General features: G+C 46.6%; 1 protein-coding gene across 1 annotated transcript; it reads left to right on the plus strand.

The window, feature by feature from the left end:
* Positions 1–1409: 1409 nt before the first annotated feature.
* LOC129698558 (polyubiquitin-like) lies at positions 1410–3991 on the plus strand. The gene has a single exon (XM_055637637.1). It carries the CDS (start codon positions 1558–1560, stop codon positions 2347–2349), a length of 792 nt encoding a protein of 263 aa, XP_055493612.1. The 5' UTR covers positions 1410–1557; the 3' UTR covers positions 2350–3991.
* The last annotated feature ends 8027 nt before the right edge of the window (positions 3992–12018 follow it).

Genomic DNA, 12018 nt, shown 5'->3' on the forward strand with positions numbered 1-12018 from the left:
CGGACTAGAAGGGTCGAGATGGCCTGTTTCCGTGCTGTAATTGTTATATGGTTATATCACAGGAAACATGTATTGGCATTGGGATTGGGTTATTATTACCACATGTATCGAGGTAATGGTGAAAAGCTTTTATTTGCATGCTATCCAAATTAAATCAGACAACATCATCCATGGGTTTTTTTTGCACATTGGCCTTCATCAGACAGAGTATTGAATTTCGAAGTTGGGAGGTCATGTTGCAGTTGTAAAAGACTTTGGTGAGGCCACATTTCGAGTATTGGGTACAGTTTTGGCCACCATGTTATGGGAAAGATGTTGTCAGGCTGAAAAAGATGCAGAGAAGATTTACGAGGATGTTGCCAGGACTAGAGGGTGTGAGCTATAGGGAGAGGTTGAGTAGGCTGGGACTCTATTCCATGGAGTGCAGGAGGATGAGGGGTGATCTTATAGAGGTGTATAAAATCATGAGAGGAATACATCGGGTAGACGTACAGAGTCTCTTGCCCAGAGTAGGGAAATCGAGGACCAGAAGACATTGGTGTAAAGTGAAGGGGGAATGATTTAATGGGAACCTGAGGAGTTATGTTTGGAACAAAACATTTAGACAGGTACATAGATAGGACAGGTTTAGAGGGATATGGGCCAAATGCAGGCGGGGGGGACTAGTGTAGATGGTACATGTTGGCCGGTGTGGGCAAGTTGGGCCGAAGGGGCAACTTTCCATGCCGTAAGACTCTATGAATCTATGATTACAATTAAACCATGCACAAGTGCAACAGGTAGAGCAAAGAGCAAAATACTAAAGGGCAGAATACTGTGGCATTACAGTTCCAGAGACAACGTCCAATGTCTACAAAGAGGTAGGTTGGAAGATTGGGACTGCACCATGGAAGGAATGTCCAGGATTCTGACAACTGAGGAGAGGAAGCTGTTTCTGAGTATGGTGGTACATGCTTCCAATATTTTTGGATCTTCTGCCCGATGAAAGCAGGGAGAAGTGGGAATGACTGGGGTGAGAAAGGTCCTTGACCCTGTTAGCTGCCCACCTGATAAAGCATGAAGTTACATGCAGGGGGAGTAATCAAAGACTTGCCCCACCCCATCCCGGTCATTCCATCTTCTCCTTGCTCCCGCAGAAGGTACAGAAGGTTGAAAGAGCGCACCACCAGACTCAGGAACAGCTTCTTCCCCTCTTTTATCAGGCTTGTGAACAGTCATTCCATTAGCTAGAGTACTCTCCCCACCTCCACTCCACTGTAGACCGTGTCTATGGACTTTGCCAGAGGAGGAGCTGAGGCAGGTACGATCACAACATTTAAAAGACACTAGACCAAGTGCAGACACGTTGGGTCTGTTCCCCCAACGTGTGGAGACATTTGGAGAATTGCATGGAAAGGTTTAGAGGGATATGGGCCAAACGCAGGCTGGTGGGACTAGCGTAAATGGGGCATTTTGGTCGGCATGGACAAGTTGGGCTGAAGGGCCTATTTCCATGCTGGTATAACTATGACTATATTCAATGGTCTGGACTTTTAATGAATGGTGAATTGAGGCCACATGCATGACCGTCGCTCCCTGGTCAATCCAGGTGGAAATGTGCTGTTTAAGTTGGCTCCTATTGTGTACATCTACCCAATCTATTCTTCCCATGATTTTGTGCACGTCTATAAGATCTCCCCTCATCCTCCTGCGCTCCAAAGAATAAATCTTGTGTTGCAAGTACACCCGATGATGCCCAAAACAATGGGTGTCCACCATCTCACACTCTTCTTCTGTGTCTTGTCCAAAATGAAAAGGAACTACATTTCATTCATTGCCATTTTTGCTTGTGTTCCACAGCCAGTGAAGCCATTTGAAATCACTGTGACCGCCCTGGGTGGTAATTCATTACGACTAACGGCCGACATTTATTTCAAGGTGTCTGAGCTCAAGTGCTACATTCAGCAAAAGTGGACCATTCCAGTCTCCCAGCAACGCCTGGTATTCAGTGGCACCATTTTGGATGATGGCAAGACATTGTTGGATGCCATGATCTTCTTTGATGCAACGATCCAGCTTCTCGTCACCATAGGTATATTTGTCAATTACAATGGGAGTAAAGTGCCAATTCAGGTTTTACTAAACGACACGGTTTCAAGTTTAAAAACTATTGAACCACTGAAGACCCTCCAACCAAGCCAGTACTACTTGACCTTTCAATCTCGCCCACTTGAAGATGACCGTACACTGGGCTATTATAACATTAATCAACAATCTATCATCGATGTCAACCTGCGACTGCGTGGTGGCAGCGAACTCCAATGTTTTAATGCAAATTCAATGTTTCTGCCTTCTCCCCATATCATGTGATTCCGCTATTTTTAAGAGCTCTATCTAGCTCTCTCTTGAAAGCATCCACAGAACCTGCCTCCACCGCCCTCTGAGGCAGAGAATTCCACAGACTCCCCACTCTCTGTGAGAAAAGTGTTTCCTCGTCTCCGTTCTAAATGGGCGACCCCTTATTCTTAAACTGTGTATGTGTGGCCCCTGGTTCTGGATTCCCCCAACATCGGGAACACGTTTCCTGCCTCTAGTGTGTCCAAGCCCTTAACAATCTTATATGTTTCAATGAGATTCCCTCTCATCCTTCTAAACTCCAGAGTATACAAGCCCAGCTGCTCCATTCTCTCAGCATATGACAGTCCCGCCATCCCAGGAATTAACCTTGTAAACCTACGCTGCACTCCCTCAATAGCAAGAATGTCCTTCCTCAAATTAGGGCGATTCAGCATGTTCATCCCCACACGAGGGGCAGTAGATAAGGTTGTTTGGTGCTTTGTAACTTGGTCGGTGACAGATAGGTGGGGACACTCGTGTACAGCCTAGGTTGTGTGCAAAACAAAGCATTTCACTGTACCGAGGTTCCCTACCCTGATAGGTACATGTAACAATAAAATATCATTCATTCATTCAATCATTCATTCATTCATTCATTCATTCATTCATTCGTGCAGTCTCAGTTCACATTCCCCACACCCCTCAGACCTCAACAAACATGCTCAACACTCAGCTCTCTATCTGGGCAGTTTAAACTCTATTTACAACCTTCACCTTGTGCACACACTTACAATGTTCAAATGACAATGTGGATGTCCACAACTACTGATTTTCAAACTGTGGACGATAAAAATAATATCCTTTCTTACTTCATTTTGATCGGAATTGAACAAGGTAACGAAAGTGTGTGCGGAGGTGGCAATTGGCATCTCTCGTTGACCAGGTGCAGAAGAGGATTGTGACAATCGGCAAAATAAGATTTAGACGCATTCCCTCTTGGTGAATGTAAACATAACAACATTAGGACTGAGATAAGGAAGCCTGTTTCGCCGTGGGAAGTTACATTAGGCCACCTGTAGCGTAGAAATGTTGCTGTAAATGGGGGCTTATGATTCGCTCTGAGATGGGGCAGTGGCACGACAGTGGACCATTTTCCCACCACTTGTTCATCCAGGCGACCTTATGTGACCAATATCCGCAAATGCAACTAGGGCAATAGACAACAGATGCAGGAGTAGGCCATTCGGCCCTTCGAGCCAGCACCACCATTCACTGTGATCATGGCTGATCATCCCCAATCAGTACCCCATGCCTGCCTTCTCCCCATATCCCCTGACTCCGCTATCTTTAAGAGCCCTATCTAGCTCTCTCTTGAAAGCTTCCAGAGAACTGGCCTCCACCGTGTTTGACTTATATTAACTATCTGTTGTTGATTGAGATTATGACTAATTAATATTATGACTAATTAAATCATTAATACCCATGTAGTGGATGATAGTTATAGGAAAACATATAGCCAAGGACGAAGTATATTTTCGTAGTTGTATCTAACACAAAATAAAACTAGGTTAACTGCACAGTATAACTGTCGGCTAATTCTGCTGTAAAGTCAGAGAACTGGTGAGCAGTTAACAGCCGCCATCTCTCCATAATATTATGCAATAAAATCTCTTGAAGCAAACCTCAAAGTCTCTGTTTTACCTTTAATTTCCCTCAAAGTCAATTTCCTCCACACAACCTATAATGCAGATTTTTCGTTGGACTGCATTCTAAGGATCATAAAGGAATTCACTTGATTGGACTAAATTATTTTTCTGGATATGTTGAAAATCCTCATGAATACAATATTCGAAGGTGGCAGTAACAAGGAACTGCCCATTTACCAAAGAAAGACACCAAATGCTGGTGTAACTCAGCAGGACAGGCAGCATCTCTGAAGAAGATGGAAACGTGACGTATTGGGTCAGGACCCTTGTTCAGACTCATACTTCATCTATCTATCTATACATAACTAAACCTCTGATCTTGTTATCTTCCTGTTTCCACCACACACCCACCCCGCCACACAGCAGTAAGCCATGGCAGCGCTACACCTCTCCCACCGGCCCCCGCCTGGTACCGTCCCCTTCCACCGGCTACAGGATGCTCCCCACTGGTCCCCACCTGAAGCTGATGGGGAGTGGCAGCCGCAGGCCATGGCAGTGTTGGGCCACAATGGCAGTGTTGGGCCACAGTAGCCCCCGCTTCAAGCCACCTCCTCCCCCGGCTGCAGGATGCTCCCCCCCCTCCCCCACCCCACCGGCCCTTGACAGTCCCCTCCTGAAGCCGTTCCCTTCCCCCGGCCGCAGAACGCAACAAGAGACGCCACAAGAAAGGATTGAACTGAATAAATCTCATCTTTAACGTTTAATTGTTGTCATATTTTAAGAGTAATTCACATTTAAAGCTTTAATAAATCCCATTTCCACTGGCCGTGTCCGTCAGCTGCACCTGCGCAGTAATACCTGCGTCTTCTACGTCACAATGGGAACCCAATGGGCGGGAATGGCCGCGCCGCCGGAGAGCCTCTAAGAGTGGATGTGGGGGGTTGAGGGGGAATGGAGTGAGCGCGTGAAGGGCAAGGGGAGGAGTAGGGGGGTGAGGGGAGGAGGGACGACCAGGGGCGTCACAACGGGCACCCGTCAGCCGCGCCTGCGCAGATAGGGGCTATGGGTGAGTGGTGGAATAATGCATTGGGGGAATGCGTGAGTGGTGGAATATTGCGTTGGGAAATGGGTTGCATTGGGGGACCAGACCTCCCGTGTGACTGTGACCCAACGGGTCCCACTTAATCTAGTTTATTTTAATATTAACTTTATACTTTAGAAAGTCTTGCCCTGCTGCCAGGAAAGTAGCTCTACTTGAATTCAATTAAATGCCAATTATTTGCATTTAATTTGTTTTTTGTTCTCCCTGTGGGTTTTCTCTGGGTGCTCCAGTTTCCTCCCACATTCCAAAGACAGGTGCAGGTTTGTGGGTTCATTGGCTTCTGTAAATTGCCCCTAGTGTGTAGATTGTGAAAGTGGGATAACAGGGCTAGTATATGGGTGATTGTTGGTCGGCGAGGATGCAGTGGACCAAAGGGCTTGTTTTAACACTGTATTGCTGAAACTAAACCAAAACCGATAATGGAGGTTGTAACAGCTGTGACTGGCTTGGATGTATTTCATAACGAGGTAAATGCTATTTTGCCTTTTGTCGCTAACTGAAAATCGGCCCATTTATTGACATTTTAGTTACGTCTAAGAGCCGACACACTTATCTTTACATTTCACATCGCAGTAAAACCATGTAAAACCATCCATCGCACATTCACACAAGCACGGCCAGTGTGTCTCTGATCTGAACAGCTACTTAAAGACCATGGGAGGTCAAGGGATCTGCAATCCCAACATCTCTTGACTCACCTCCCTCACGTTGAAGCAGACAGACTGGAGTGGAAAAGGATAACCTTCTTCACCTTTCCTCCCAGGGACAGCTTCTGTCCTGCAAAACTGGTGCTGTGGGCCCAACAATGTATTTATTCTCATGAGGACACAAAGCAGGTCAGGACCTCTGGAGAACATGGATAGGAGATGTTTCTGCTCTCATTATTCCCATGGTTCGGGTGTGAACGACTAGATCAACATTTAAACTATTCAAGATTGCTCTTGTACTGAGGGGTTTGTAGAACCATCACAGTGCACAGCTGGAAGTCAAAACTATAACATTATTGGAGGCATAGAGAGGGTAGACAGTCACAACCTTTTTCCCAGGATGAAAATAGGTAAAGATGGAAATCCAGGATGCATTGGTCCTTCTCAGGGTTCATCCTGTTACTAAATAGCCAGATGCTGAGTTCAGTGGACTATTCAGTATAAAATAACATACCTTTAGAAAGAAGATAAGGAGGAATTTCTTTAGTCAGAAGGTGGAGAATCTGGAATTCATTGCTAAAGACGGCCAAGTCAATGGATATTTTTCAGGTGGAGATTGTCAGATTCTTGAGTAGTACAGGTGTCAGGAGTTATGGGGAAAAGACAGGAAAATGGGGTTGAAAGGGAAAGATAGATCAGCCATGATTGAATGGGGAGTAGACTTGATTGACCAAACATTAACTAGATGTCAGACACTAAATGCTGGAGTAACTCAGCGGGCCAGGCAGCATCTCTGGAGATAAAGAATGTCAAGTTTCGGGTTGGGACTCATCTTCAGCCTGAAAGTGGACGGGTGGGGGGAGTGGAGGTAGGAAAATGCCAGAATAAATCAGGGCCGTTAATAGATGACCAAGGACAGGTAATGCCACGATGGCCCAGACTGTCACACAAGCTAACCTCCCTTCCATTGACTGCATTTACACTTCATGCTGCCTCGGCAAGGCCACCAGCAACATCAAGGACCAGTCCCGGGCACTCCCTCTTCTCCCCTCTCCCATCAGGCAAGAGGTACAGAAGTGTGAAAACGCACACCCACCTCCAGATTCAGGGGCAGTTTTTCCCCAGCTGTTATCAGGCAACTGAAGCATCCCATCACCAACTGTGGGTCATGACCTATCATCTATCTCATTGGAGACTCTATCTATAATTGGACTTCACTGGACTTTGTCTTGCACTAAATATTATTCCCTTCATCCTGTATCTGTATACTGTGGACAGCTTGATTGTTTTCATCTATAGTGTTTCTGCTGACTGGATAACATACAACAAAAAAGCTTTTCCCGGTTCCTCGGTAAACATAGAAACATAGAAAATATGTGCAGGAGAAGGCCATTCGGCCCTTCGAGCCTGCACTGCCATTCAATATGATCATGGCTGATCATCCAACTCAGTATCCTGTACCTGCCTTCTCTCCATACCCCCTGATCCCTTTAGCCACAAGGGCCACATCTAACTCCCTCTTAAATATAGCCAATGAACAGGCCTCAACTACATTCTGTGGCAGAGAATTCCAGGCAGTTTAAAGGCAGTTTCTGGCCGGCCGTTGATACCCCTGGTGTCCAACTCAAAGACCCATTACCTTCCTGGGGTCTCAGTCTCAATGGACACAGCCTGAGGCTTCTTGCCATTCAGCGGCCTGGGTAGAAGCAATGATACTGGATCCAGGAAATGTTCTGATACAAAGGCTTGGTGATACCTCACTCCCAGAGGCATGGAGCTTCATCTCTTGTCTGGGGGCATCAGTAGCTGGCAGGCAAAGCACCAAGCTGCTTTGCCATTGTGACCAGCTTGCAAACCCCTTAGGAGGATAAGGACAGTGACAGCAGTAGCACCCCGCACACTGGCCAAAAACCCCTGTTGCCAAATGTCAAATGCTTCCGAGAGTAATACATGGTGAGAGCGTTGAGCCATTTAACTGAAAGAAATGTTAGCAGGTCCGCGATGCTTGAGAATAAGTTTATTTATTTCCCTTGTTAACTAAAATCTATTGACAGCATTGGGGGTGAGGTATATTAGAGGATTTGAAGATTGAGGTGATTAGAAAATGTTCCAAGTAGGACACAGGTAGGAACGTCTAGTTATGACAATTAACTAACTAACTGGATGTGGAGGCTGGTGAGGACCAGGGGAAGTCAGTCCCTTGTTCCATCTAGGGGAGGGGGAGCAAGAGCAGAAGAATAGGAGTCAGAGGAGACACGGGGGAGAGATCTGCGAAGGAAGTATCTGCAGATGCTGGTTTAAACCCAAGATAGACACACAATGCTGGAGTAACTAGCGGGACAGGCAGCATCTCTGGAGAAAGGAAAGGGTGACGTTTTTGGGACGAGGTCCTTCTTGAGACAGAGGGATCCACCTACAACAGCTAGGGTGGAGCTACAGTCACTGAAGAAGACATGGAGTCCTAGATAGAGCGTGTATGTGTGTACCTGTCCAAATGTTTCTTAAACATTGCGATAGTCCCAGCCTCAACTCCCATGCGAAAACATTAAACCAATATCCCCTGGTTCTTGATTCCCCAACTCTGGGTAGAAGACTCTGTGTAAGCACTATTTGTATTCATGGTTCTATACACCTCTGTAAGATCACCCTCATCCTCCTGCGCTGTAAGGAATACAGTCCCAGCCTGCCCAACCTCTCCCTATAGCTCACGACCCCAAGCCCTGGCAACATTCTCGTAAATCTTCTCTGCACCCTTTCCAGCTTCCAGTCTGCTACTTAAAACTAACTTGTCTTCACTGAAACAAGGCGCCCCCTGCCAGACCCGCTGCATTACTCCAGCCCATTTGCATCTGTTTCTGTAAATAGACAGCACCTGCAGTTCCTTGTGTCCTCACTTAAAACTTATTTTCACTATCGGCCAGTTTTGACAAAAATCCTTCTGAACAGTCAACACAGTTTCTCTTGCTGCAGTTGCCACCTGGCCTGACGAGAGTTGTTTTTTGAGTTCCTGAAGTTGATGTTGACTTGTTATTTTGCAGCATCAGACCCAGAAATAGAAACTCGAAACTTAACCCGATAACGGGGAAATGGAAACCAAGTGTTATCACACGCTGGCAGATCAGGCACGGAAACTGTTGACTTTATCTAAAAAAACGTTTGTCCTCCACTTGTCCGAACCTTAATTAATTTATAGATTAACCCCGGGTTCTTAATTTATAATAAATAACGAAAGGATAGTTATTTTCTTGTCTGAATTGTGTTGTCTGACTGTCTACAGAAGGGCCTCCGCACTATGGTCGAGGTTGCACCTTGGGCTTTGAAAGGGATTTGTTTTTAATGTTCCTTTTCACCGTTCCTTTTCAGTCGGGGAGCAGCCAGTCGGGGACACTGCCTTGTCGAGGTAAGTGCGAGACTTTGGCTCACCAGTCTACGGCGAGGAGGCTGAGGCAAGGAGGCTACACTTGTTTGATATTGTGACTTTCATCTTCTGAGAAAATAGGCAGGCATGTTGGAGCCTGCAGGATGTGGGACGTCAGGGACACCGCTGGTGTTTTTGGAAACCACACCTGTAGAAATTGTGTCCAGGTGCAGCTCCTGAACGAACGTGTTGGGGAACTGGAGAAGCAGCTGGATGACCTCAGGGCCATCTGGGAAAACAAGAGTTTTGTGGACAGGACCTACAGTGGTTATCACACCAAGGATGCAGGAAGAGTAAAGGAGGTTGACTGGGGGAAAGGTGAGTAACCGTGGAGAGCAGGAGACCCCAGTGCCAAATGCTGTGCCAAATGAAAACAGATACACCCTTTTGGGAGCTGTCGGGGTAGACGACACTTCTAGTCCGAGCGGCGGACAGGTCGATGGCTCCAACCCCAGCGATGAGACTCGACCGGTGAGACCAACGTCGGGCAGAGCCATAATGGTGGGTGACTCCATTGTCCAAGGTGCAGACTGGAGATTCTGTGGCAGCAGGCGAGATTCGAGGATGGTCTGTTACCTCCCTGGTGCCAGGGTTCAAGATGTCATGAACCAAATTCAGAACATCCTCGAGAGGGAAGGTGAACAGCCGGCAGTAGTTGTGCACGTGGGCACAAACAACATCGGGAAGGAGGTTCTGCAGCGTGAGTTTAGAGAGCTAGGAAGAAGACTGAAATGCCGCAATTCTAGGGTGGTTATCTCTGGATTGCTTCCAGTACCTCGTGCTAGTGAGTGTAGCAACAGATTTTCATATCTTTCAGGTAATTAGCACCCTAGCCGCTATTTGGATGAGCATGGTTGAAGGGGGTGTCTTCTAAACGCATGCAAGTTCACTCACAGAGACCTTCAGAGCTTCTTCTCAGATATCTACAAAACAGTCTTTTGTTGAATAAATGCTTTATTGTTGCTAGAAAACAGTAAGATACATCCAAGTTTCTTCCGGCTCATTACTACAATCTCCTTCGAACTCCTGCTTATTACTTTAGACATTAGTAAACTCGTCATGTCTCCGTAACACTGGCAAGATCTGGCATGATCTCCTTTAGATCTCCCATGGACCCCGCATGGCCCGCATGATCTTACATGTTCTTACATGTGGCTCTTACATGGTAGAATGGTTAACCTTCCCCATGGCTCTCTGAACTAATCTAAAAACTAAATTCTGCGCAAGCATCTAAGCTCCAAACACGCCCAAAAACACGTCCTAGTTCCCACCCACAATATAACGGGCAGTCTAAAATTTAAAGGCACATGCCATCATTAATGACATGCAAAACAGGCCAAATGGCCACTACATACCGGCCCCTAATTGTTCCAAATACATAACGAGGCAATTACCAATAAACATCAAAGTGGCCATAAAGGCTATACATATATCAAAAGCAAAAGGTCAGGGAATAAAACGCTGTGGCTCCTCGTTGGGAAATTAAACCCCGGTCTCCCACATGACAGGCGGGGATACTAACCACTATACTAACGAGGAAGAAATAGCATGCACCATATATCTGCAATCACAATTCTTCATCGACTCTTCCATCTTCACATCTTCTAGAAGCAAGCACAACTTAGTTACTAATCATATTACAACAGTGGTTTAATTCAAAGTCGTATCGTGCATACCAATCCCTTAAAATCAGGCATGATACGCAGTATATAGTCCAAAAGATAATAGTCCAAAGCTTTGATAGCAAGAAAGTCTTCCTCCATGCCCGATCAACCCATTGATGTGTTGTAACAGCAATGTTGAAGTATGAAACTCCTTCAAAAGAATAACAGGATCTTTAACAAGAAAGTTCACCGTTAAGTTTGATTTAATGTCGGAATCTTTATCAGGGATTTCAGATCGCAGCTCAAGCTTTGCCCACTCTCTGTCTGGCTTGCAGAGAGATTTTACTTCGGAGTCACGCGAGTGACTACGTGAAGAAGGGCCGTCCGTCTGCGTGCGCGTCATTACGTCTGAAAGCTACGCGCAACGACCGACTGGCAGGGGCGCTGCGGCCTCCCAGCGGTTAAGTTTTTAAAAGCGGCAGGTAAGGGTTTTTAAAACTTATCTGCGGTCTTTTGCGGGTGTGAAAATTGTTGTATTTTCAGGAACTCAAGATGTCCAAAGTAAAGAGACGGTCCGCGGGCGACAATCTCTTTCACCGACATTACCACCGGCAGCAGAACCGGCAGCAGCAGACTTGGTGCGGGAGGAGAGCACCGTGGTGGTCCCGGTGGGACGTAAAACCATCCGCAAGTCTGTCAGACCCGTTGACTCAGATGAGTCCGGGGAAGAGGGATATCCTCTCTCTACGGGGAGCGTCTGTGGACAACTCTCCCACATGGAGCAACTTATGGAGGTTGCTCCATAATGATCTGCTCCGTAGGAGGGAGCAGTATCAGCACGGGTCTCCACAGCAGACCGTGCCAGCAGCCTCATAAGGGGGAGCAGCATGTCTTCCCCATGGCAGGGGGATGTTCATCAGGAAGACATTATCCTGAATCAGAATATGGAAGCACAGGGGGGAACATTCCCAGGGACGTGGAGAGGAAGTGCCACCGCAGTCATCCAGGTTCGGCATTACAACGCCACTGGGTGCTCCCCTGGATGAAGACCTGGTTAGCAACATCAATTACTTAGCAGGCCATCAGTTAAAAGACCTGGCCATGGAATAAACCATGAACAGGTACCCACCACCTTACAGACTGTGCTTCCCTAAATGTCCAAGCTGTAAAGCGGCGGTGCAGGCTCGAAGGGCCGAATGGCCTACTCCTCCAAGCTGTAAAATCATGCCATCTGGGGACAGATTGGACCAACAATCAGGAATCAGGAGATGAAATTCCAAAAAGT

Source organism: Leucoraja erinacea, chromosome 7, assembly GCF_028641065.1.
Source record: "Leucoraja erinacea ecotype New England chromosome 7, Leri_hhj_1, whole genome shotgun sequence".
In the NCBI taxonomy this organism is placed as follows: Eukaryota; Metazoa; Chordata; class Chondrichthyes; order Rajiformes; family Rajidae; genus Leucoraja; species Leucoraja erinaceus.

What these genes read in the sequence shown, in the direction of transcription:
- LOC129698558 (XM_055637637.1), top strand. Translation starts at nt 1,558, where the DNA reads ATGCATGACCGTCGCTCCCTGGTCAATCCAGGTGGAAATGTGCTGTTT.